Here is a 27,431-nt window from a genome sequence, read left to right on the forward strand (position 1 = left end):
AAACGCTCCTCAATATTTTTTTCCCAAACTTCCTCTCCCCTCTCTCTCTCTCTCTCTCTCTCTCTCTATTGCGTGAGTCATTGAGCGGTGGAGAGGGCAGTGATCGGGTGCGGCGGAGATGGATCCAGACCAGTTGTCGAGAGCATTCGTGGAGCACTACTACTCGGCGTTCGATGCGAATCGAGCGGGCCTGGGGATCCTGTACCAGGACGAGTCGATGCTGACCTTCGAGGGCCAGAAGATCCAAGGGTCGCAGAACATCGTCGCGAAGCTCACTAGCCTCCCCTTCCAGCAGTGCCAGCACAGCATAACCACCGTCGATTGCCAGCCCTCCGGACCTGCCGGCGGCATGCTCGTCTTCGTCAGCGGCAACCTCCAGCTCGCCGGCGAACAGCACGCTCTCAAGTTCAGCCAGGTAACCACACTCTTTATCTCTCTTTCACTTCTTCGCATTCGATCTCCGCGTCTTGATCTCTATTTGTAATCCTTTTAGGGTTTCGAGGTGCGTTCCGATTGATCCGATGCTAATCGGCTCGAGATAGTTGGAGAATTTAATTTCAAATAGTTGTTGATTATGTTTGTGTGTATTACGTGTATCTATGTAGGATTATAAGGTTTTGGCTTGCGAGGTTTAGATCTACTTGAAATTGATTTTGCTTGGAATTTGGAGTTTGCGGCTTTCTCTAAGAATTCAGTTATCGTTGTTTCTGGCAGATCTACACTTTTGTTTAAAAAGAACCTTTTATATCCTTGCAGTGTTTCTAATCAATATTTTCTGTTTGATCAAGTGTTAGGAGATCGACACCTAGTCTTTTAGTAGGATTCATAATGTAACATTTTGGATATACTTATGACATCTTCCTAACATGGAACTTAACCTTTTGATAATACCTAACAATCTCCCTGTGCGAGTTTACTAATACATTGCTATACTCTTCCTCGAACCTGTCTCTAGGATCACTTGTGTAAGTCATATAGGCTTTATCTGTGCCATGAACCTTTGCTCCTACTCCATCCGCAAAAAGGACCCACTATCTATGCATACAAATTATCCTAGCTCCAATTGTAAAAGGCACCACTATCATCCATCATACCGTGCACCATTATTGGTTTTGATAACACTTGTTAGCGAGAACAACACGGTGAGGAGATATAACTTGTTAGGATATTACTTAATCTAAAAACTTAAATCTATGAGTTTGGACCTAACTATGTTAGATTACCTACTCATACGAGTTACATCTTTCTAATATGGGACAGCATTTTTATACTTTATACATGTATATACTCAACTGCAAGTGTTTTGTGGCATGGCTTGATGAATATATTGATATCGTTTTTATGACATTGGTACTTATTTGCATTATTTCTTTTTTTTTTTTGTCTGTCACGTTGGTTAACATTTTTTGGTGCATATTTTGCTTAATAGCAGTACGTTTCACTTCCTTTAGGTGTACCATTTCAATATCTCCCTCAATTTGTTGCCGTGGTGGTATTCAGAACTGAATTACTAATGCTAACAATATATCTGAGATTCAAAGGAACACGACGTAGTGGATTTTCTTTTCAATGAATTCTTTATCATTTTCATAAGGCGCTGGTCTCCCTTCTTACTGACAGCAATTTGTAATTTTGTCCGTGAAACTTGAATTTGTAAATCTTTTTCCTCCCTATAATGAGAAAGAAGCAGACTAACATAGCCTTTCATTCGAGATTTTGGAATGATGTGCCCCCCACTAATTGTAAAAAATAAGCCTTGCATGAATTAACATCAATTTTTTTTTTAGACATCAGAACATTCACAAGAAAAGTCCAACTTCAGACCAACTGCTATAGACAGTGTTGAACCATTTATATTACGTGCATGCTGAGCTCTTATTGTCCAACTCGATTATTCTTCCAGTGCTTTATGGTATTTGTTATGCATGCATTTATATTTAGAACCTCAAGTTCAAGATTATGAGGACAGCTTTAGTAGAAGCTTTTTTAGGAAATGTTTCGAGTTGTTTATTAAACTTGTTGGTTCCTTAAATGTTTTTCACTATTTATTAAGGCTCAGTTCTTTAATAGCAATCATTGCACTTGAATCTCTGACTCCTAGTCCAACATATTTCAGGTAACTAATGCTAGTCTGCATCAAGCAGGCCTACTATAATTTTGATGTGGTTAGGTGACAAGGACATGACCCCCTGTTTAATTGTTAGCCATGCAAGCATTTCATACTTGGCATTGCTTGAAAAGTTGCATGGTGCTTTTGTGCTTGAATAAATGTAAAACCTACCCCGATCTATCTTCCCTTTGAAGTAAATTTATATGTGCCGTATCTTTACATGTAGTTTTATCCTTGGATATAGTGTTGAGAAATTGATCAAAATGTTATTAGTTTATTCTTGTTCTAGTGAGCTTTAGCTCTGATGGCACCTTCTTCGGGTTGGAGGATGAGGTCTTGAACCCCCCCATTTGAATGCGTGTGTAAATTACCAATAAGAGAAATTGTTATTTATTTTTGCTTTTCTTTTTTCTAACAAAAATTTCTTGTCATGCTTTATGCACTCAGATGTTCCATCTGATGCCAACACCACAAGGAAGCTTTTACGTGTTGAATGACATATTCCGATTGAATTATGCATGAAGACAAGATTAACCCACGCAAATTCAACAAATGGCGCGAATACATGGCCAAAACGTCCTGGGTTAGAACTTGTTTGCTTATCACTGTTTAGTTCCCGGCATATCGCATGGAAAGTGGGTTGTTCTTTGGATATTTGTTTTCAACGTTTCATTATGCTTTTCTGTCCCATATTTCAGAGATTTCTTGGGTGTGATTGTTTGAATGAAAGATACCTTTCTGGGTAACTGTTTGAATGAATTGGGTATATTAAAAATTTGAAGACTTTTTATTTCATTTTAGTTTACATCTCCGAAAGTAAAATGTAGTCTTAGTCTTGGAAGAGTCAGAGATATGGATCGTGACACAAAATTAATAGGTTGAATTTAAGAGATTTGACCTGTTTAATTAAATAGATCGGGTTAGAGATTAACTTATATAATTTTATACTATATTTCGACACGACTTGAACTTGATGTGCAACCACGAATTACGGACCTAAATTGTGGGCAATTTAATACCTTCTAATGTTGAAATGTCTTGAAGTGGTAGGTAATTTGCATCTGCTCATATGGTTGTTTACTATTTGCCAATATATATATATTTTCTATTCAACGTGGGGAGGGGAAAAAGGGAATTATCGGAAATGGGTCAAATAGAAGTTCATATTCAATAAAAAAACAAAAGATGCAAATTATACCATGCTCAGCAAAATGCAAAATAAGAAAAATCCATTACAGAATCCTTGTACAAAAGACTTGTCTGCTTCTTGTTCGCCCCCACACAGTAGGGAAATAAGAAAAATCCATTACAGAATCCTTGTACAGAAGACTTGTATGCTTCTTGTACGCCTCACACAGTGGGGAAAATCTATTCATGCATAAGAGGATGAAAAGAAATTTCTTTTAAATGTGTGGAGAGGGGGAGAACACGTCCCCTCAATTTTTTCTAAAGGAAATTTCCTAGCATTACTCTTTTCAGTTATTAACAATTTACGGCTAAGACAAAAAAAAAAAAAAAAGGCTCGATCGGTTGTTGATAAAAAGTTCTTATAAGAATTTGTCTTCCTAGATTCAACTTCAAGAACAGTCGGGCTCTAGGAATAATAGTATTTATGAAAGAATTGTGTATTTAACTCTCTGCATATTATTCTTTTTTAAAAAAAAAATTAAATAATGTGACATCAAATAGATATATTAACTTTAAATTTGAAATGACAGGTCACCCCTTAGGCATGGCTTCATAGGTCTTCAATGAAGCCTCCAAGAGAACTTCAAACGTTTACACTACGGGCAAGATATATTACAATCTTGTCTTTCAAACATCTCAATAAATGAATTTAGAGGAAGGAAGCTTTGTACAACGATTGCAGATTAAACCAAGCAATACTGTATTCAAGACCATACATTTCTCTCTTGGCTTCGTATCAAACAAACACTTTTCATTGATGTTCATCGTCCAAAACCAAATCCGGCAAATCCCCAAGGGGGATTTCTGGAATTATGACAGATGGGAGAGCAGCAGCTGCTTCAGTAAGGCGTTGTTTGGCAGCGGGGAGAGCAGCAGCTGCTTCAGTAAGGCGTTGTTTGGCAGCGGAGAACTGTTTTTCTGCATCTTGACCATTTGTATCGGAGCCAGGTTTCAGAATCCGTGAGAACACACCTCCGAAGGACCTAAATGGGTGGCTTAACCCATCTTTAAGTTTCCATATTAGGGAGACCTCAGATACTTGCCAAGCAAGAATGAGCACAATCATGACAGAAAGAAGGCAGTGAGTTACAAAATTCTGCTTCTTCACCTTCTTAAGCTCTTTCACTATCTCTTCTGTACCAATGCCGACGTTGCTGCCACCATCGACCTCACCAGCATTCTCCATCTTCGTCTCCACATTATCAACTTCTCCAGAAGACACCTCCTCTATCTCAGTTGAACCTTCAGGTTCCTCAATCAGGCCATCTCCTTTCAACGATTCCAACTGTTTATAGAAGCAAAGTTACACATAACTTTGTTGTATCTTTCGGAATTTTGAAACTGTACTCGCAATGCTATTGCTAAATCTATTGCAAGCATGAGTATTACTAAGAAAACTCTCTCTCTCTCTCTCTCTCTCTCTCTCTCTATATATATATATATATATACACACACACACACACACACACACACACATTGGTAAAAGCAGAGTCCTCTGTGGCACCGAAACTGGCCCATGAACAAACTGAAATCCTATGAAAGAAACATAAATCCAATGGTACAGCAAGGAGGGTATTGGAGATGCATGAATGAACAGTAGCGGAGTCAGATTTTTTTTTTTTTTTTTGCCCAAGGGATGAGGGATCGATCGAGACAAATGAACACAAAGTTTGTAGGCGATGAAGAACATATTATACTGATCGATATAATGCTTTTGATGTTTATAAATTATTGGGTCATATTAATTCAATATCCTATTATTTTGCAAGAGAATTTAAGAAGAGAATGGAAGTGACCTGAGAGAGCAATCCCGAGAGGAGAAGCTGGTCATCGACGTTGTCGTCCATGAGCATGAGGGTATCACCGGAGGCATCTTTGATCTTCTTCTCCTCTATGACCCTCTGGATTCCGATGTTAAGGAGCTCCATCCTGTGGTTTGAATCCATCACTGGTAGGCTGTGAGAGAAGGAACTTCGATGTGAAATTACCAGATTTGTGTCTGTACTGTGTGCGCGTGCGTGAGTTCGAGAAGGAAGTCAATCTCACCTTATTGGGAAGACACGTGGTCATTGAGCCTATCGTGGCCCATGCGCAGTGACTGAGACTTCGGTTATTGCGGTGAGATAGTGAAATGGCCACTTCTTTCAACTTTGACAGCGATGTGAAGAGCAAAGCAAATAATTGGACAATATCCTCCTCTCCATTTCCATTTCGGATCAAGATCAAGATCCACGGCAATACCTAAAAAATTGCCGGTCAGCAATTTTGAAATGCAAGGTCAGGAATGTGCCACGTTAACCTGCTATCAAATTTCAAAATTTACGCAAGTTTGACGCTTTCTTTCTTTCTTTCTTTCTTCTTCCCACACTTCTGCATCTTCTTCTTCTTCTTCTCTCACTTGCTCTTGCTACTTGTCGCCGGATCTGAGGGCCAACCAAGCTTCTTCATCTTCTTCTTTTCTCCCCCACAAATTTTCTTGCCGTTGCTACTTGTCCCCGGATCTGAGGACCAAAATTTGACATGCTATGAAGCATGTCTGTCAACTTCATTTGAAAATGATTTTGCTCACTTTTTTTTTTTTTTTTTAGTAAGTAATTTTGCTTAAACCATATATTTTATGATGTGATCTTCTCGTTATTCTTGCAATTTTGGCATGGAATGCTAACCACGTGACTCCTATAAAACTTCGATAATATGATAAAATCGAAGTTATATTTGTTATTGGGACAATAAATTTCAACCCCTGGTGATGGAGTTTAAAGAATCAGATGGTCCAAAACAAAGAACATCAGTGGGGAAAGGGAATTATAGATAGAAAGAAAGAAAGTGGCCTGAAAAATCTGGATCATTTCAGAAAAGACAGCTATGGGGTTCTCTGTTTTCGACCCATCTTATTCTTAGATGGTCGGTCATCAGGTCAGTCAAGAACCAGTAATGGGAGGAAAGCGAGAAAAGAAGAAGACGAAGAGGTGTGGAGAAAGGGAATAAAATAAAACAAAAAAATAAAACAGAAAGAAAGAAAGCGGTCAAACTTTGGTGTCAATTTTGAAATTTAATAGCTGGTTGACGTGGCACGTTCCATTGAGGAGAGATGACAGCGGCAGCAGACGAACGCAACTGATCAAACTTAGGTCAATTAAATTCAAACTTGGCAATTCAAAACAATTGAAATGAGTTAACATCTTCTTATTTTTAAATGAACTTGATAATATTCAGTTAATTATATGGTAGAGATATTTTTGTTTTCTCAAAATAAATAGATAAAAACATATCTTCACTATAATTAACTAGATATTATCTAATTTATTTGAATATCTAATTTATTTGAAATAGAGAAAATCCTCTTTAGTCACATAATATATAAAATATTATGTCAATCGAAAATGAGTCACATAGACCTTGTGAATGTAACCACATTCGCCCTCATTCTCAGCATCTTTAAAGGTTGTGAATCAAGCTTATGGAATTGAAGAGTCTAATAAGTTGCGACTAAGGGGGTACTGAGAAGGGAGTGCGTACATCTATGTTGGGTTGGGTTGGTGCCAGATGGGAAAGGGGATGGTTTCTGGAGTGTACCATGAAGTAGGTGATTGTTGGAGGAGAGACTTGAAGAAAGTAGTTGTCAACGGAAAATGTTTTACGCCATAAAAATTTGAAACCCATTTTAAAAAAAGCAGAGGGTATTTTAGAGTAAATCGAAAATGTTCTTTTAGTTAATCAAGTTTTCTAAACCCAGCAAAACCCTCAAAAAAAAAAAAAATTGAAAACATTTTACGGAAAATGTTTTACATCAAAACAAACAGAACCTTAGATTATAACTGGGTCATGTGGTATAGTGGGATGCATGATGGTATCACTTGTGGAAGATAACCGCATCAAAGACAAAATGCACCAATACACCTTACAGATAGATAAAGAAACCATACTAAGAAAGTTAATTGAAATAATAGAGAAGGAAAAGAGATGGAGAGGAATTTATCGAAAGAGAGATACTGAAACCCATTCAACCCCTCTAAAACCCATTTACAGCAATTACACGAAGCATTTACATATGAGAACGCGAAATCCAGCCCATTATGCACAGAAAACGTCTAAACCATCTAGCCAAAGCAAAAAATTAGTCAACCTAAGATTAGTTAGGACGATCAACAGATGCTTCTATGGGAATTTATACATATCTTCATCTTCCATACTGGATATATCACCTACAGAAGTTGATCCCACTGATTCACTAGCTATGCCACCAAGTTCACCCTGCATGATGGTTGAATAAATTAAGTTATACCCCTAAGCAAATAGAAATGCCAAAATAAAAAGACCCCAACTGTCGGGATAAACTTTATATAAGAGATTGGAGTCATGCCATCTTTAATCCAATTCTCATGGTCGAGTGAATGATGTATGGTAAAAGAAGACAATTCACCCGGTTTCCCAAATCTATGGAATAGAGACCCTTCTAAAGTAATCCGCTTATCATGATTCAACTTGAATCACATCTTCATTTGTGCAAGTCCCAAAATATGATTTTCATCAAATATAGCATACATCATAACTTAATGAAACCTAAAGTCGGAAATATACACAGAACCTGCCTTCGAACTTTGGACACAGAAGAAATTCACATTCTCAAGAGAGCATGAGCATGCTCTGGAAACAAAAGAAGACACCAAGTGAACCAGTCCATCCTGACCATCTAAGAGAAATCGTGACTAGCAACTGACTGAACTTCTAAACTCATTTGAAGAGTAGTTACTTCCAGACAGTTTGAACTTTGAATTTAAGATAGAAGAAGCGTTGGGATTGGGGTCTGGAGGACTGGAACACATGGACCAAAACACACTTGGTGATAAATGTATATAGGTTAATCTTAGACACAAGATTGGATGCTGGTGCATCATGTCATGCAGTAATGCTGATTCTATCTTACTCTCATTAACTATATACATGAATAAATCAGAACTCTAAGTTCCCCCTTCTATATGGTAGTCTCTAATTCTAAATGTTGTCAATTGCAAGACTAATGAATGTTTAGAGATGAACTTGTGGCTGAGATTTAGTGATTTGAAAGCACGTATTAAGCAGACAGATCATAGTCCACAAACTTTGCTTTTGTTGAATGTTGATTCAAAATTTCTAGCCAACTAACCTTAGCTTGGCAGTATCTTTCAAGCACACGATGATATTGCTGGCGAGCCTCTGGAGATTGAACCATGGACATTACCCGTGAGACAGCTTCATCAATAGCCACATCCACTTTCTCTTTGCGAAACACCTTGAGAATGTCGTCATCTTCAGTTTCATCGATGATCTCAGTCTCATTCCGGAAACCTCGCAAACCAACTCCTTTCCGTCGCCATCGTAGTACAACCTTGTCTAGAATTCCAACAGCCCAACAGATTACCTGGTAATGCTTCCTTACCTGATAACCTCTCACATGAGCCTGCCGATGCAAGAAAAGTTAATAACCCATTGCTTACACTTTCGGTATTTAAACTAGATATTCAATAGTAAGCTATTATTAAGAAAATAAAGAGATATAATTCGTATACTCCTTGAGTCATGCTTTAGGCAAGTTGATACATGTAAATGAGTAAAGCACCAGAGCAAAAAATAACAATTTTCAGTGAGCCATACAACTACATATTGAAAATAATAAATCAGATGGAAAATGCGATACCTGTATCTGCACAATTTTCTGGCGAAATGCTAGGAAATCCTTGCGACCCTTCCAACCTCGGTACTTCTTCTGAATCGATAATGCTGCTGAATTGTAATCACGTGGGTTACGAAAGGCTAACTTTGACATAGCTGAAATTTCATCTGAATTGATGCTGTAGCCATCCATACTAGTAGAAGCAGCTTCTCTCTGTTGTCGTTTTCTAAAAGAATGCGCACGGAAAGCTGATTGTATACGTGCAGCAGCTTGAGCTGCATTTCGGACAGCAGCCAAGGTATGTTGAAGGGAAACCTGATCCCCAGTGGTAGTGAGACTCCCCATTGAGATGCTATTCACAGTTATTTCTGCTTCAACCTCAGCAGAGCCTTTAGAAAGCTCACTTTCTTCCAGTGTGAGGGATGACAGGTGGCTAGTAAGTGCCACCTCTGAAAGATAACCTGCAAGTCCCTTGTGCCCACTGGTAGCTGCGATAGATGCTGGAGTTTTACCTCTTGGATCTTGTGAACTGGGATCTGTCACTGCCCCAGCTGATGCACCAGAAGCAATAAGTGCAGCAACCATTTTTTCCCTATTACAGAAGAACAATATAAATGGTATACCACTCATAGAACATATAGGCATTAAATAATATACCAGATGAAGAGGATGCAGAATTTTGACATAGGGATCAACAACCTTAACCATTATGTAGATAAGATTTATTGCATATAAACTGACATAGTGATCAACCTGAATAATAATGATATGGTATCACTTTAATACTGGCTAAAACAACCTGATTTGAGGAACATAAAACCTACAACTATCAACATTTATTTTAACCATGGAAACTAATGATATAAGTATTGCTATGACTTTATAAAAACTGGTTTCTTCCAGTCATGTTCAGCACATCCAAGGACACCGTGAGTATACAATAATCTATAATAATTTGAATTGACTTCACTGCTCGTCATCCTACATATTTTTTTCCCTTCAGCCATATGTATTCAATAGAGTGAAATAATACAAGTGCCTCTCTCCCATTTGGGTGGCAATCCCTGAATTGTGTAATAATTCTTTTTGAACATTTCCTCATGAACAAGTTAGAAAGGTCAAACATTTAATATTTGAATTCCAATCTTCAGAGAGAATCATAATATGAAGTTCAGCAGTGTATAATTCTATGCTTAACTGAAACATAAGAGTATGTAGTATTCTTTGATATTTAAAATTATGTATCTAACATATTATTTTTCTCATTTTAGTGCATTACGTTACTTGATAAGTGATACTAGAAATTAACCCCCTTATGTCTCTCCAGAAAGTACCCCACGGACAAAACCAGGGAAGACATCAATTTTATCAGTTCCTAAAACTTTGAAGAACAGATGCTTCTTCATTCTCTTTGAGAGCTATAATCCTCCTTTCTTTCTTTGTGGAAATATCAATTATTTTACAAGAATTAGGATACGTGTTTGTCAAAAACACATCAAGGTTTCCAATTACCTTCCAAAGAGTGCAGCCCAATGAAGAGCGGTCCACCCACTAATGTCGCGGAAATTTATATTGACTCCACTATTGAGAATTGGGCTCAAAGCCCATTCAAAGCCCAACCCGGCAATCATGTGTATTACCCCTTGCTCTTTCTTGGACAAGGAACAGCCCAACTGATCACATCCGTCCTGGGATCTGGATAAAAGCCACTGGTGCAACTTGTCTTTTAGAAGCTCTTGAAGAACCCAATCGATGGTACCAGATGAAGTTCCACTACCAACTAATAGAGCCTCTATGACATGATCCCATGAATCATCATCAGCTTTCAATCTTCTCAATAGATGAATTTCAGATTCTACAGAGTCACCTTTCTTTGTTGATGAATCAGACAGAAGCATCTGCACGAGTCTAACAAGTAACAGCAACTCTTCTGGGCTCTTGGTGGCTTCTGTTTTAGGTGAATTACAGCGAGTATAAGTTCCAGTCTTGGTCCGATACTCGAACTCTCTGATTTCACTGCAGGATTCCCGATTGCTAGAAGTAATGCAGAGAGTCACCTTTCCAGGAGGGTGAGAAGGAGCTTCGCAATGGATGACACCTTCCTGAATGATCTGAAGAGGAACTTCAATGTCACCAAACATACAAGTCCAGGCAGATTCTGATGGATCACAGAGGAAAGATCCAATAATGATAACCTGCATTAAAAATATGGACTTCATAGTTTGAACTAAAACTCTAGAAACAACAGCTGCATCAACAAAGAAATTTTAAGCCAGAATTTATCATACAATAGAGACATAATCTGCTTGGGGGGTGCATGTCAGATCATCAGATCATCAGATCATCAGATCTAAACCAAACCTTAAATAGCTAGATTAATGTGACAGATCCTCAAAAGTCATTTAACACAGAAATGCCATTAGCTGCTCAGTTTCAATCGAATTACGTTTTGCCAGAGATTTTTTTAAAAAGATTCTCCATAAATAATTCAACAATAGAAAGAAAATTTACGACACCAGAATTTACTGAGGCAGACCTTACCTGAGTGCTTGCACCTAATGCTATCTAGATCAAGAGAACCAACATTTTTGGGAGAAAAAAAAAAGTTCATTTCTCTACAACTTCCCTCCCACCCCCAAAAAAAGGGTTTAATAAAAAGCACAGTAAGACTATCCACGGAAACCCATTTATTTGCTCAGCAGCACAAATAGGCACTTAGAGAATTCATAGTTTCCTAAGTTTGGATTCTGAAATTCATTCAATCATCAAGAAGTGGACCATCATTCAGTGCTGGGATGATAAGCAGTCATAGGCTGTAAAGATACACTGGCTTTGCGTCTGTATTAAAACCGAGTCTAGTAAAAGGATCAAACTAATCGTGGTTCATTCAATCATTTAGAATAAGCTGAAAGAACAGGTCCTGTTTGGTAAAGTTCTTGGTTTTGAAAATAGTTTTTTTAAAAAGTGAAAATTGAGAAGTGTTGTATGGGGTCTACATCTGAAAAGTACTGTTCGTAGGTCCATAGAAGAAGAAAATTTGTTTGATCAATTTGAAAAGTGTTTCTAAAAAGAAAAAATAAGAAAAGTTTCCAAAACATAAAAGAAATAAAACAAAACAAAAAAATCTGGTGTAGACTAACCTCCACAAGTGGCAGCGGCTGCCATTCCTTTAACTGAGGGGAGAGATGACCACCCCCCCCCCCTCTCTCTCTCTCTCTCTCTCACAAGGGGTGGGTCGCATCCTCCACTGCCCCCCTGGATCTCTACCCAAACAGAGGGGGCAGTGGGGTGGAGACCCCCCCCAAAAATGGAGGTGGGGGTGCACAACACACTCTCGCGAGAGACATAGAGGAGATGTGTCTCAATGTGCCTTCCTTCTATAGGGGTGGAAGACACCCCATGCCTCTTGGGTCTCCATCCCCAAGCCTACGCAAGAGGCAGGGGGTGGGCCTCCTACCCCATAGCCTTTGCGGAGGTGGACGACCCACCTCTAGGCCTTCATGAGAGATGTGGAGGGGGTGGATGGAGACCCCCATGCCTCTGTGAGAGACGCAGTGGGGATGAGTCCCCACTCCAGAGGTGGGAGGGGAGACCCACCTCTGGTAAAGGGCGGCCTCCACCAGTGGAGACCAGCTTTCACTTCTTTTTTTTTTTTTTTTTACTAAGGCCAGCTTCCACACCTACAAAAGCAAGCATGTGTTTCCAAAACATTCCTATATGAAGGTATGAGAAGCTTTTCAAAAAAGTGATTTGTGCTTTGTTTTTTTGAGAAGTTTTTCATGTTTTGGCTTTCAAAAAGTGTTTTGTGGTTTGTTTTGAAAATTGTATTAGTGGGGGCCACCTCTGAAAACCCATTTGGCAACTATTGTCTGAAGAGTGTTTTTCAGTGCTTTAAAAATGAAACGAGCTTTGAAAAGTTTGACAGAAGGGCACCTAGTTTTTTTTATAGAAACAAGGAATATGTTAATTTCAGATAAGGATTCCATTAACCACTCAAGAGATGCAGCCTAGTTCTAGATGCTCTAGAGGAGTAGATCCATTAAATAAACCAAATATTCACTCTTGGAAACAAGACTACCACCTTACTGAAAGAAGAATGATAAATCTAAGGAAAAAGCACACAAGACAAGGAATTACACGATTCATACCTTTGTAGTCTCAGTGGCATAACCCCATTCTGGGGATATATCACGAATTGTAAATTTCTGTTTTTGTGCGACAGTCAAACTTGAATCTGCTATTTGGCCTTCGTCAAACAAAGTCGTGTAGTAGTCAGAATTGGTTTCATGAGTTCCCATCACTGAAGAGTATTCAGGAAACTTTAAACCATCAGCTTCTTTAGGCAGCAACAAAGAAGCTGGTAATACAAGATAGTCGTCAAAGCATTATAAAAATCCACTAGATGCTAAAACAGTGTCAAATTGTTATCAGAAGCAGAGGAGATCTTACTGTTTTCAACATTATCTACATTGAAATTTAGCCAATTACTATGTTCCTGCTCTTCCTTTGGTGCCTTCCTTGTAGGAGAAAGGGGCTTTTCCTGTTGTAAGGATGAAGTGAACTTAAAAATAAAACAATTTTGTGATAATTCAAAAGGATTATCTAAGAATATTATATAGAGGACAGAAAGCATTAAGGCATATTATAAATGATAAGTATAAACTTGCGTCCCAAAAGAAAAAGTAACTACTATTCTCCGAGGGATAAATCTGAGTACAGATATAATATGAGAGATATCATAGATGTGAACTAGGAGATATCATGAGATTCTTTGTGATACTCACGTTTCCATCCAATGTATAGAAATGCTCTCCCTGGGACCCAACACCAAATGAAGTGCTACACGACCCAAACACCTCTTCCCAAGATAAAGTTCCTTTACTTCCATCTGCAAAATCATGCTCAAATGATTGATTGTGATGTTTGCCATTCTCACCTGCTGAAAATGACTCTCCATCAGCAGCTCTTTCTTGCTTTCCTCTCGATTTAATTATATCTTTTACATTAAAAAAGAAATGAAGTAATAGAGAAAGCAGAGTAAGCAGTAACTGAGGGACAAAATGAGTGTGAAGCTTTGGACTTGCAAATTTGAGAACATTATGACATTTCACAAGCAGGAAACTATTGCAAGCACACAAAACCATTAGGTTAAGTAGGAAAGTAAAGGGTCTGACCAGCAACTTTAGAAAGTTAATGTAACAGAGTTTAGATGTATAAACCTATTTTTTAAAACAGGAAAGAGGGGCATGAAGTTTCAACTGCTTTTTTCCTCCACGTGTCTATAGTAATTTCAAGAAAATGAATAGCCTCATTTTCACTACCAGAGAGTATAGGCATTGCAGTTATATAATTCAACTGGCTAAAAAATCTATATAGTTCAACTGGCAGTAGTTGCCATGTTTCTAAAGCTTGTGCTCAAGTACGAGGGAAGGTAGGCATTTTTCTCAGGCTAAAAAACACATGCACAGATGTTTCCGAACCTTTATTCTTTCTTGTGGTAACTTTTCCCTTTTATTATGTTTGAGCATGCACATGGGGTTTTTTTGCACAGGCGATTGCACAACCTATCTACACTCTATTTTTATTTTTGGCCCAGTAACCTCTCTACAGTATGTTACACCAGATCCAGTTGATATGATGTAGATTTGTGAGAGATCTAAAAAAGAGTGAAGAGAAGTTATGATAACTAACATATTAAAAATCAAAACTGCAGGACCAAGGACTAACACTAGCTGATGATGCTATAGAATAAAACATAAGATAGAACATCACATTTGATTCAATAACAAATATCATCACCATTGAGCAAGATGTCAGAAAATAAATTAACAAATATAACTAAAACCTAACACAGCCACTGAGCCAAGCAGAATGTAGCGTTAAGAATCTACCAGATCTGATTAAAGACACACAAGTTCATTACAACCAATTCTAAGCACATGATGAAAGACACAAAAGGGAACCTGCATCATGCAGAAGCTCAAGGTTGTTTGAGTCATCCTGCATTGTAGCATGTCCATGCAGTAAAGTTGAATATTGATCCTGCTTGGAGTTCTCCCTTTCATATTCCAGAATATTTGAATCATTTGAATTTTGATCTTGATTGCTGAACTGACTAATTTCTTGGAATCTCTCTTCATTCAAACTTAATTGCTCCTCAAGCCTTCGCAAAGCTTGAGTAACCTCAATGTCAGCAGAACTATCTCTCTGTGCTGTTCTACCCATCCTGTCCAGGTGATCCATCCCATTATTCTGGGTGGCTATCTCAGAACTAACTTCTGGACTTGATAAACTCTGGTAAGGCTCAAAGAAATCAGTAATTATGGAGTTAGAGCCCGGATTTGGAGTGGTATAACAGCTAGGACTCTGACTGAAGGGAGAAGAGGATCCTGGAGATGACAGTGCAACAGCTCCAGGACTGGGCTTTCCCTGCAACCCATAATGCAACCAGTGATATTAAATTGAAGAACATACTTACCATTGCAAACAATGAAAACATTAAATACCAGTCAAGCATAGAAGTAGAAGAGAATGTTTCACAAAAAGTACATCTAGACATCTAGGATGCGTCATTTTTGAGCCCACCGGGGCGGGGGGGTGGGGGCGGTTATGATCATAATAGATGATGGTGCTACATCGAAAATATGCAATCTTTGGGTAACCAGTACAATCGATTTTCACTGGATTCAGACAACCAAACAGATACTATTGGTTCCTGGAAACTGTCCATGAACCACGCCATTCAGTTGATGGAAACTAAGCAGTAGTCATTGCAGTGAGGGTCAGTTTGCTGCTTTTTAGTTTTGGACCTTTTGGTTTGGCTCTCCTTTTCACGACTTGATCCACGACTCCATGTCCTCCTCAACCACCCATCCTTCATATTGCTTCTCCTTATCTCAATCCCTCACTAGTCACCGCCAATTCAATTGCAGCTACAACCACAAGACACCATTTGGAACACAATTCAACAAATAGAAGGAAATCCAACGAAGGCAGAGGAGGGACTCAAGATGCTAGGAATGACATTGATGACGGTCTGATGAGAGAGCAAATATGTATGACAAGAGAGAATAGAACTGAAACGCAAGAGAGCACAGATCAGAAAGGTATGATGACTCGAAAGAGTAGAGCCAGTGCTGTTTCAAAACAGGAGATGGGAAGGGAAATTGGATATTTGGGTTTTTAATTGATGCCCGTTAGTTCGGGCTTCAACAGACCACCAACCCGATAGGTGTCAGTTTGTAATGTCCAAAACCGCACCACACTGCCCAACTATTGGAAACCAACCCTGTTGGTCTGTTTTGGGTTGGAGGCTTTGGGCTGTTAGTTTCCTGAAGCCTAGTGATCCTCATATAAAATACATGGACTAGTGAAAAGTTCAAGAGGAAAAAAGAAGAAAGCATATTTAGGACACAATCAGATCACAATACTGGAGATAGTGACATGGTTGACACCCGATTCAGAAGTACCTAACATAAGAAAACTTTACAGCATTATCAACCCATCCTGGTTCTATGAGACTGATGTTCTGGAAGAAACTAGAGACAAGTCCTTCGTAGGTGATTATGATCTCATAAAAGATGGCAATTTCAGGCCCAGTAGGTCCGAAAACCAGGCTTGGGCATGCAATATAGGCCCATCCATTAGGACAGGATTAAAGCAAAGTACAGCTAAAAAGCATTGAAAACTTGGCAGATGGAAGGAAGAATATATACTGGGAAATGCAATTGATTGGTCTAAGCCATTATAAACAGTTCAGGCAAGGTCAAGAAAAGGTTATAACAAAGATTCAAGTATAAGCATCGTGAGATCAACCTTGGCTATATAATCAGTATCTCCAAACTCACCTCACTTAACTCTCTGTAATGTACCAGAACAATGTGCTCATATGCCCTGCCAAGGAAATTAACATGCAAATAAATAACTTTCCAACATGCTCAACAACATATCGATGCTTATTATGTTATTCATTGACATAGCAAGGCTGCAAACTGACACTATACATATTATATGCACCAAGCACTCACATATTGAAAGTCAAGACCTGTCTAAGCTTTTCCTAACAGAGGTTTGTATAAAGAATTTTTCGAAGTAAAAACCATAAGTCATAGCAGGAAATGCAAAGGTATAAGGCATATACAGTCTGCTAATAAATAAAAACTTTACTCACGCATCCAGCATCCAATAGCTACGTCTCTGAAAACTGGGATTCTGCTCTCCATGTGCATAATAGCAATTTAATGCTTCAACATTTCCAACCTAGCCATGCAAACAAATGTCATCCTCAGACTGAAGAAATCAACATGTAGAAGAACTTCATTGACCTCAGAAAAAAGTTGTAAGTGCATTAATTATGCATTAAACTTATCGGAACAGTATTTCCATCAATAGATACTTTATTTAACTATCAGCGACCTTCCAGATTAAAAACAAAAAAAAGCCATTATGGAAATTACCCAAATAGACCTATCACTGAATAAAAGTGAGATTATAATAACTGTAATATAATAAACACATTAAGGAATTAAACACAACTGATCTTCAAAATATACAAAAAACTGAGAAATTTGAAGGTGCCCTGAGATCAGTGCAGCTTCTCAAGTATCTCTCTCTCTCTCTCTCTGCCAGCCCCTTCATGTCCATATAACATAATTGTACATGAACCACGAATTCAACAGAAGAGTTATCAAACAACTAAATACACACCACCACCATATATGAACAAATAATATGGCAAAAATCAAAAACTAAACTTCAAAAGCTTTAAATCAATCACTCCCCAGAAACAATTATCAGAAAAAGAAATAAGAAATCAGTGTAATAAATGCATAGCCATATTTAACAGACCTTAAGTCGCTCGTGCGCTTCCCCAACAGCCCTTCCATCCTTCTTTTTACGCCAATTATGACCATCTTTACGGAAGAACCTAAGGACCCTTTTGTTGAATAGAAACAAAGATCCACCTGTTGAAGAATCACCAGTCAGTAATATGGACAGCCAGTAAGACATAGTAAACCTGACAAATCAGATAGGTATTCGACAAAATTTCTAAATAACAATAAGCTTACTAGCTGGCTGTCGAGGGGGCTCCTCTGTGATTTTGTATTTCTCGTGGTTTTGTAAAATGAAGAGCACCTCCGCAGGCTTCAGCCAACGGGTTTGAGCTGCTCCAAACAGATCGTTGATGTCATATCCTGAGTTTCCTAAGCGAATAGCACTCAGACATGTCACTGAAAGAATAACGGAAAGGCAAAAAATAACACATATTTGTAATTTCAATTACTCGGTCAATTTAACTAACTTTTTGATCCAAACTAACACGAATCAATCATTACCATCTAAAAAATATAGAATACCGCTAGTTTTTCTTTTTCTCTTTTTCTTTAATATTGCGAATCAAATTCGTTACCAGAATCAGAAAACAATTATCATAACAAATGAGGCAACAATATTTGCTGACTGAATGAATCAAAGCAAAACGATTTCGATAGAAATGTGGAACCATAGAGTGACATAGAAGAAGGAGAAGCTCATGGACCGAACCTGATTGCATCTTACTGAAATTCTACAACAATCAAAACTGGACGAATTGCAGAGAGAGCGTTTCGCTTGCGCTCATCCGAATCGTCGGTCTCCACAGTTCAACGAGGGACTGTTTTCTAGAGGACTCGAAAAGCAGCTGATAGATTATTATCCGTACTCCAGGAGCAGAGGAAGTCGGGGCCAGAAGCAATTCCAGGACGAAGCAATCACGGTACCGGATCACACTCGTTCCGGTTACACCTCCAGGCTCAGACAACAAAGGAAAGAGCGCACACAGGGAGAAAGAGGAAGATATTTGACTTCAACTAAATAGTCGGCCTAGTACGGTAAGCGTAGAAAAGAATAAGAGGTATGAGAACAAGTGAGCCATCTTATATGGGCAGCATCTCCTATAGAGCCAGAGGGCAAAAGATGGGAACGGTCTGATGGAGCCTCCCGGGAAGGGATTCTCTACTCAAGTAGGGTCCATTGCCTCCATCAAAATTTCCTGTAATTTTTTTTTATTTTACTTTAATTCAAATCATTTCTTGCATGACCTGCTTGAAAAATGTTATTTATTAAAAAAATGTGGCATTATTGAGACTGTAAAATACAAATTTCTTGCCAAAATGCTTATTCTTTACTTTTAAATAAACACTCATTTTCAAAAAATTAAAATATAATTTTTAACTCAAACTTTTTTTTATAACATAAAGCACAAAAAACCTATGAAAATATACTTAAACTTTATTAGTAAAATGCCACTTTTTTAAAAATACCGTTTAATATATATAAAAAAAAAATTAAAAAGTCAAAATTTATATAATTTTAAAATCTATAATTTCTTTTAAAAAATTAATTAATTAATTAATTGCCCACCCAATGAACTCCTTGCTTGAGCTCTCTCTAATACTAGTTCGGCCGCAGCTGAATATCTCTCAAATAGAAGTGGATTATGGGCCAACCAAGTGGCTTATTTATGGCACGCACTAAATTACGAGAGTGACCTTGACCATGTGTGACCACAGCTGTGTTGCTGAACCCTTTGGACTGACTCTAAGGTAAGGCGCATCCTTGGATTGGCCAACTAATCTCCCATCATTATCCTGTAATGCCATCCCATCATTGTCCTGAAATGCCATCCCACGGCCATTAATCTCCTCAAGTCGCCTAATGTATTTTTCATCTATGAACGTCTTGACTGAGAGTATCCAGGGGTATCATGGGAATCTCATCATCCCACCCGTTGATTCTCGACCTCGGTCCTCGTCAAAGTGATGGACAGAGCTAAATGGAAATGGTGAGCTGAATATTTTAAGATTTACATATGTAAAACACGTGGAACAGGTGTATATAATATATTCCTGCTCTTAAAGTGCCCACGTCACGATGCTGAGATCAATATCCAACTTCTTTTTTTTAAGTCAATATCCAACTTCTGAGTTTTCAGATTACTGGCTTGTTTCGTAACAACTTTTTCTTTTTCTTTTTTGTTTTCTCAAATAAAATGGTAAATCTGAATATTTTATAGACTTATAAAAAGTGATGATAAATATCACGCCGGCGTGAACACGCCCGGCTGATTTAATATTTTAAAATATTAAAATATAATATTTTAATTATAAAAAAAAAAAATTAAAAAAAAAAAAAAATTTAGTTGGACATGCATGATTGTTCATGCACGTTCAGTGTGATGTGAATCATGGCAGTATGGGTTAGGAGCTACTCGTTTGTGTATCGAGTTCATATTGTGTTAAGGTATGTGTATAAGATTATATATATCCATCATAATTTGACCAATTTCATTAAATAGATAAAACTTCTTAACCTTAATTCACTAATTTTGTGTAAAATTCATAGATTATATAAAAAATTGTTAGTCATAAATATCACATGCCAGGTTCGAATTGTATCTATACATTTATATAAAACTACATATGTTGACCTTAACCTGACCTATTAAATTAAACGAATCAAACATCTTAACTCTAACTGACTAGTTTTATGTTGGGTTTACGTTCACGAGTTGTGTAAAAAATTGCCAACACTAACTAGTTGAGATTAATACCCCAAGTTCTGAGTTTTGAGATGAACAATGTTACTCTTCATGTCACGTCCATCATATTTTGGTTAGTGTGGCGTGTTTTAATAAGCTTTTTATTTTTAAGCGGTTAATATGGGAAGCCACTTAAAACACATCATGTCATTTAGTGTGAAATGGATGTAATAAATAAATGGGTGTAAAAAATAGTATTACTTTTTTGAGATTACACACTTGTTTCATATTAATTTTTGCTTGATAATACTTTTCTTCTTATTTTTATATATTTAAAAACATGTATTAATAAATAACCCAAAGCATAAACTATTCATAAAAACTCTCAAAACCTTTTCACATTTACGCCGCAACATAATAATTTTTTCAAACAAAAAATACCATTTAAAAAACATTACCAAACACAGCCTATTTTTATTTATTTTTTTTTAAAGTTAAATGTATTAACAAGCAATTTAAAATATAAAATATTTTTCAAAACACCTAAATTGATTTCACTTTTATGTCAGTCCAAACTTTTTTTACAAGCTAAAAAATAAAAAATAACAAAACACATTAACAATTATACTTGCTATATAAATTCTACTCCATAAACACATAAAATGAATGGTTAATCTTTTAGTATCATAGGTAACATAGGATTCCCTTAATATTAATTGCAATGGAGATCACGACGTGTCAATTAGATTTTTTGGTGTTGGGGGCCTGAAGCCTCCGTATATTGTCAATTATCACCAAGCCAATGGACCAAATCCATGATGTCACCTAGTTGAAAAAGGAAGTTAAAGTCGGGTTGGGTAGTGCCACAGTGGGTTCGTGGGTCCATATTTAGGCTCTTTTAATTGGGCAATTTGGGCTCATTTTTAGAGCTTTTCGATGGAGAGATATCTATCATTTTCATAATTTTGGAATTTAGTGGTTGTACTCACCTATAATATCTTGGGTATCAAAGAGCATATGGGGTGTCGAATTTGGACTAATAGAACCCATGATACAGAACAACCATATCTACTGACTATTGCTTACCATGTATTAGTTCCTCCAACCATTTTGACAAAAGATATGCCAAACAAATTAAGCATTTTTGTTTTCTTTATTCTTCGGAAGCAAACAGAAGGGTGAGAAGTTGTCAAGGCTTGTCAAAAAAAGAAGAAAAAAAAGAAAAAGAAAAAAGAAAAAGAGATGTGGTCAAGGTCAACGGACTTCACCTTTTCGGGTACTATTTTAAGATGCATTGGAATTTTATGAACTCATAAGAGTTATACACACAAATATGCACAAGTAAGGACGAGGATCACCCATAATTAGAGATTACTTTTATTAATTTTATATATATGTATATTTTTTACAAAAATATGTGAGAATTTCTAGTCGAGGAAGAGACTCACATGAGTGAGAAGTCTTTGAAATAGGAGGCTCCCTCTCACAACCTTATGATATTATACTTGCTCATTTCTTTTTCAACACTCTTTTCTTTTTTAACACGAAACTATAAAAAATCTGATCCCATAACTAGTGGCTAGTTGTACATATAATAGGAAGAGTTTTAAATATGACTTTCAAACTATTTTACATAACCTTCTACAAATTAAAGAATTTGAATGTGAAGCCAATAGAGAGGTGAGAATTGTTCAAGGTCCACGGACTTCACTTTCCACGCATTATTTTAAGACTTAGGAAGCCCTTGGATCCATAAGAGTCATGACAAAAACCACATATAACTAGTGGCTCATAGTATAGAATAAGAAGAGCAAAAAATGATTTTTCCCTATTTTACAAAACGAGGAACCGGAGGTCAAACAATGGTAGGTAAGGTTCGGTGAACTCGATCGGTTCACACTTGGTTCCAACTTGCTCTTGACCTCGACCTTGACCTTTTCCTCACACGTACTTGGGTCACATCACGAGGGAGGCCCGTGCTAACATAAGCCAAATGGAAAATTATGTTGGGAAATAGGCCTGGGTTTGATTAGCAGACCGACACAATGGCCCATCAACAAGTTGGGCCATCAGCTAAACAAAGCCCTGATTAAACGCAATATTCACTAAATGCCCAACGGGCCATAAAGGGTAACGTACAATATCCCCCGTCTAATCTAATTCCACTTTGTATTTGCTTCTGCGTTACATATTCTTAACAACCCACAAGAACTGGAACAAAAGTAGTGTTAATTATTCGTTGAAAGCAAGCATGGGCAGCACGTTATTCCCAGTTGTCACGTGCGAAGCACAGGTCACACAAGTGGGTCGGCAGAAGTGGATCCAGGTGACCAACTCCCCTAAACCTCCGCCCCATATTCTCTTTAATTATCTACTTTCCTTCCCATCAAAGCCTCTCTTTAGTACTATTTAGTCTCTACTCTCTCTCTCTCTCTCTCTCTTTCCCTTCTTATATAAACACCAAAGTCTCTCTTTAGTGTGTATTCTCTGCCTCTGCTCTCTCTCTTCCACGATTCGAGGGTGCACAAGGATCGGAAAGGCTGAAGGATGTCGGACTGGGGCCCAGTGCTTGTGGCTGTGGTGCTGTTCATACTGTTAACTCCAGGTCTGCTTTTCCAGGTGCCAGGGCGCCACGGCTGCGTGGAGTTTGGCGGCTTTCAGACCAGTGGGGCATCCATACTCATCCATTCCCTCCTCTACTTTGGTCTCATTTGCATCTTCTTGCTCGCCATTAAGGTTCACTTGTATCTTGGTTAACCCCCCCAACCCAAAAAAAAAAGAAAAAAAAAGGAGGAGAATTGGGGGGGTGTATGTTTTTATTCATTTGTAACATGATCGCAGAGTGTTCTATATGTGTTAATTCTAGTTATTGATTAATAATATTGAGAAGGCCAGGGCTTCTGATTTGATTCATCTTTAGTAGTGTCAGCTTACATTTTATGCCTACGCAAATTATGTTGCTTAAAGAGTTAAGAGCAAGAAAAATGATTTTTCAAAATGGGAATGAGCAACAGCCCAAGGAATTACCCAACTAGACAAAATGCTGCTTTCGAAGGGCTAGTGCATGCACAGGATCGGAACATTTATATATTCTTCGCCAATTGACATAGTGGAGGTGTCTCTGTCTGCTTATATATATAATAATTGGTTACTGGGACTAGGGAAAGCAATTAATATTTTTGTTAATTTCCATAATTAACATCGAGTAGAGTTGCGCAGAAATAGTTTAAATGAAGATAGAAATATAAATCAAGCATTTGATTTGGGCGCCTGAGCAATAGAGCATTGTATTTGTGTGGTGATCGCAGCTGCGCGCATGTGCTGGCTTTTTTAGCAACATCTAGTTAGGTGGTTGTATTGACACGGGATGAGCCTTATCCATTGTTTGATTGGCTGAGCTTATGAATGGACAAAATGCTCTCTTCTATTCTCAAATGGCTGTAAAAACCATATGCTTCAACACAGTACGTTAATTATATGCTCATCGATGGCCAGTAGTACCTTCTCTTTTTTTTTTTAAATTAAAAAAAAAAAAATTCCGATCCGGATGGTAGCTAGAACTTGAAGAACCTTAGGAATTGGAGATGATATGATCATCAGCACCCCATTTATATTTAAAGGTAAATTAAGTGGGAGTAAGGGAGAACATGTGATAGTGATTGTAGGGATCCAGATATTTTACAATTTTTTTACATAAATTATAGGTTGAGAAAGATCTTATATAAAATTTATCTGTTTAAATAAATTTTGAATTATTTAGCTACTTTTTTAAATAGATGAGTTGTATGTGATCTCGGCCATAAGAATAACTTTATAGAATCTTAATACAAACCAAATTATTTGTGTCATAGAATAAATATAAAAAAATGACACACCAACCTAAAACTAAAATGAATGTTACATAAACATATATCATATCTGAACTTCCAAAGCCAAGCTGAAGCAAACCCAAAAAGGACTCTACTTAAACCATACATGGTCTTTGTCACCCATGAAACAAAGAAACTAAGAAACACCTTTGCAAATCTGTATATGAATATATAATATATCTACATCTATCCCTTTATATAAAAGAAAAAATACAAAATCAGTTATTGTGGTTTACTTAATTTGCAATTAACTCATTGTAGTATCAAAATGAACTCAAAGGTCCTTAACGTGTGCCAAAAAAATAATTTAGTCCCTACAGTCAAATTCCGTTTACTAACTTAACAGATTATGATAACATAAAACTTTAGAACCAATAAAATTGTGATACTTGTCATATTTAAGTCAGTGTCACACTAACAAAATCTGTTAAATTAGTAGACAGAATTTGACGCTATGGACTAAATTGTTTTTTGGCATACTTTGAGGACCTTTAAGTTCATTTTGATACCACAAAAATCAGGTAAACCATAAGAACTAATTTTTCATTTTTCTCTTATATAAATATAGGAAAATAAAGATATAGAAGTCTACGATACTCGGAGAAAGTTGACAAGGACCCAAAAAAATAATTGAGCATATTTTATGATGTTTGGAGACTCAAAGAGTGATTGGATGATTTATAACACGTTTGAACATGCAACAGTGCAGATGATCACTGGAGTACAAATTGAAAATAGCTGGTAATAAGAAAATTATTAATGAAATTTTAACTGGAATTAAATTGTATTTTTAAATAGGAGAAATAATTAAAGTAAAACTCTAATGGAGGATGCTTAATTAGCTAGTTAGCTTAGCCTATAAAATAAAGGGAAGAAGGGAGAAATTAAGATGACTCATTATAGTTCATATTATTGAACAATATCGCCCACTACCATGCTAATAATTAGGCGTAGTCGTGGCAGGCAATTTACGAAGAAAAGAACCAATCGTCCAAGGAAAAAAGAGCAGAGAAATAAACTAAAATCCTTTGATCCTGTAATTTAACACAGTTAATTAATTTAAAGATAAGTTTCTCCATGAGAGGACGCTAGCGGCTAGCTGTAGCCGATTGGTTGGATTGAAAAAGTGTCGAGAATATTTTTATTGGCATATATATTTTGAAATAATTGTGCCGTATCTGAGAAGAACAAATCCCATGACAACCTCAGCATTGTAATAAAAATTTGATAAATCTTGTCATCGCTAGGAAAATGATGTGGTCTTTTGAAAGAGCTCGAGTCACGTGTTGACGCGTACGCATGAGATTGGCATCTATGTGAAGGCACCCAACCCAAGATATCTTCTTCTTCAGATATACGCTCTGTTTTATTCCTTTCTTCCTTGCCATTCCAACCCAATTAATAGAAAACTTGTTTGGATTACTATATATATGTTCCTCTATTCATGTACGTGAGAGATCGAGTACTAGTGATCATCAGTTTCAGAGAGGAAAGAGATTAAAGCTAGAGAGAATTACGTGGAAATTAATTAATTAACATGGCGGACTGGGGTCCAGTGGTGATAGCAGTAGTGTTCTTCGTGCTGCTGAGCCCGGGGCTGTTGTTTCAGCTACCCGGGAGGGGCAGAGTGGTGGAGTTTGGGAACATGCATACGAGTGGGATATCCATCCTCGTCCACACCATCATCTTCTTCGGCATCATAACCATCTTTCTCATCGCTGTTGGCGTCCACATCTACACCGGATGATCAGCTAAAACGTACACATACAATTGGCTCGATCTGCCTAATTTCTGTTCACTGTTGCTGTCTTTGGTTGTTAATGTTTCCGGTTTTGTTATTTTGCTTTCAAGTTTGAACAGTGATTGATGATTAAATTTCTAATGAGAGGTTTATGTTGTGTTTAATTCGCTCACCATCGTTGGATGATAATTATATATCTAAGATACACGGAACGGTTAGGATCTTCAGGGACACGTTTTAGTTTTGTGCATTGTGTCATCTTCTTTTTATGATTATACTCTATCACGCAATTACCCAAATTAAGCTAAATGACATTTTTTTTTTCTTCTTTCTAATTGGGTCCTCCTTACGGATTTTAATAATTGGAAACAAAAATTAAGATAAAAGGTAGGAAAATTAGAAATTTTACGTCTGTGATTTTGAAAAACAAATTAAGATAAAGGTGAGTCAATTCAGCATCAGTGCCACTGTCTGCGTACATGAATAATCGCCTGAAAATATTTGGTTAATTTTAATTTTTATGAATCTTATAATTAACTTAATCAACCAACGTGACTTTGCCGAATCTGACAGTCCGACAAGCAAGACCAGAGTTGGAGGTTGACAAAGCCCAATGGGCCTCAACATTTCCTAAAGATGAGTATTTGTTCAATTTCTCTTGAAAGAAATGCAGCCTTAGTTTTGGATCTATTTGCCGAAGTTGTCTTTGATTCCACATTGGATAAGGTCCAACTTGGCTGGTGATGGACTGCAATTTACAATTGGACCACAAATTTGCTTAAGTGATATCCAAAAAGAGCCGGCCATGTCTTGGCCCAATTAGACTCCTAATTCTTACGCCCCAGTTACTGTTGCAAGGCCCATGGTTTCATCCATGTTCATCTGAATTTGGATTTCTACCGATTTGTTGTTCAGAGTTAGTAGTTAAAGTAAAAAAACATTAAAGAGCCTTTATAAGGACTTTTTCATATTGCTGTTTCTTGTAAGCAATGCTAACCATTCCTCACCAACCTGCTAAATAATATTGCGTGTTCGAATTTTTTTTTTTAATATTTTTTTATTCAAGTAAGGGAAACCGGGGAAGGGATTGCGTGTTGAAATTTGCAACCAACCAGTGAGGGCAAATGCAGTAGATCTCAATTATGTTTGAAGGGAAGCAAATAGTAATGGCTCATTTATGCGAGTTGGAGATAATGAAAATGAAAATAAATTATTTCAGCATTACCTGTTAATAATAATGAGATAGTTGTAACAACTAGCCGCGATAAAACGAGCCAGGGCCGGAAGAAAACCCCAAAAGAAGAAAAGAGACAAGAGTGATAAAACTGACAGCCCACCAACTCATTATTTAT

General features: G+C 37.3%; 4 protein-coding genes across 7 annotated transcripts in view; 2 read left to right on the forward strand and 2 right to left on the reverse strand.

Moving 5' to 3' along the window:
• On the forward strand, nucleotides 1-2,905 carry LOC132177495 (nuclear transport factor 2B-like). 2 transcript variants are annotated; one of them, XM_059589842.1, is made up of 2 exons: nucleotides 1-415; nucleotides 494-749. In XM_059589842.1, exons 1-2 carry the CDS (start codon nucleotides 119-121, stop codon nucleotides 515-517), a joined length of 321 nt encoding a protein of 106 aa, XP_059445825.1. In that variant the 5' UTR covers nucleotides 1-118; the 3' UTR covers nucleotides 518-749. The 2 variants fall into 2 exon arrangements, with proteins under 2 accessions (XP_059445825.1, XP_059445824.1); XM_059589841.1 differs by lacking the exon at nucleotides 494-749 and adding an exon at nucleotides 2,558-2,905 and having other exon boundaries at nucleotides 6-415.
• An 881-nt stretch (nucleotides 2,906-3,786) lies between these two features.
• On the reverse strand, nucleotides 3,787-5,497 carry LOC132177496 (uncharacterized). The gene is made up of 3 exons (XM_059589843.1): nucleotides 5,345-5,497; nucleotides 5,095-5,254; nucleotides 3,787-4,583 (listed from the first exon to the last, which is right to left on the reverse strand). Exons 2-3 carry the CDS (start codon nucleotides 5,242-5,244, stop codon nucleotides 4,050-4,052), a joined length of 684 nt encoding a protein of 227 aa, XP_059445826.1. The 5' UTR covers nucleotides 5,245-5,254; nucleotides 5,345-5,497; the 3' UTR covers nucleotides 3,787-4,049.
• A 1,775-nt stretch (nucleotides 5,498-7,272) lies between these two features.
• LOC132177127 (calmodulin-binding transcription activator 4) lies at nucleotides 7,273-18,819 on the reverse strand. Of its 3 annotated transcripts, none has more exons than XM_059589349.1 (13): nucleotides 18,495-18,819; nucleotides 18,020-18,154; nucleotides 17,799-17,914; nucleotides 17,122-17,210; nucleotides 16,799-16,844; nucleotides 14,915-15,380; nucleotides 13,736-13,839; nucleotides 13,401-13,491; nucleotides 13,100-13,308; nucleotides 10,464-11,146; nucleotides 8,976-9,543; nucleotides 8,445-8,738; nucleotides 7,273-7,552 (listed from the first exon to the last, which is right to left on the reverse strand). In XM_059589349.1, the coding sequence occupies exons 1-13, from the start codon at nucleotides 18,502-18,504 to the stop codon at nucleotides 7,457-7,459; spliced, it is 2,907 nt and encodes a 968-aa protein (XP_059445332.1). In that variant the 5' UTR covers nucleotides 18,505-18,819; the 3' UTR covers nucleotides 7,273-7,456. The 3 variants fall into 3 exon arrangements, with proteins under 3 accessions (XP_059445332.1, XP_059445331.1, XP_059445330.1); XM_059589348.1 differs by having other exon boundaries at nucleotides 13,736-13,887; XM_059589347.1 differs by having other exon boundaries at nucleotides 13,736-13,890.
• Nucleotides 18,820-23,016: 4,197 nt separating this feature from the next.
• Nucleotides 23,017-27,431, forward strand: part of LOC132178487 (uncharacterized) — a 5,974-nt gene continuing 1,559 nt past the window's right edge. Inside the window, exon 1 of the mRNA XM_059590915.1 lies at nucleotides 23,017-23,205. Coding sequence (XP_059446898.1) covers nucleotides 23,017-23,205 — 189 coding nt within the window. The remainder of the gene's footprint in view (nucleotides 23,206-27,431) is intronic.

Source organism: Corylus avellana, chromosome ca4, assembly GCF_901000735.1.
Source record: "Corylus avellana chromosome ca4, CavTom2PMs-1.0".
NCBI classification, from domain to species: Eukaryota; Viridiplantae; Streptophyta; class Magnoliopsida; order Fagales; family Betulaceae; genus Corylus; species Corylus avellana.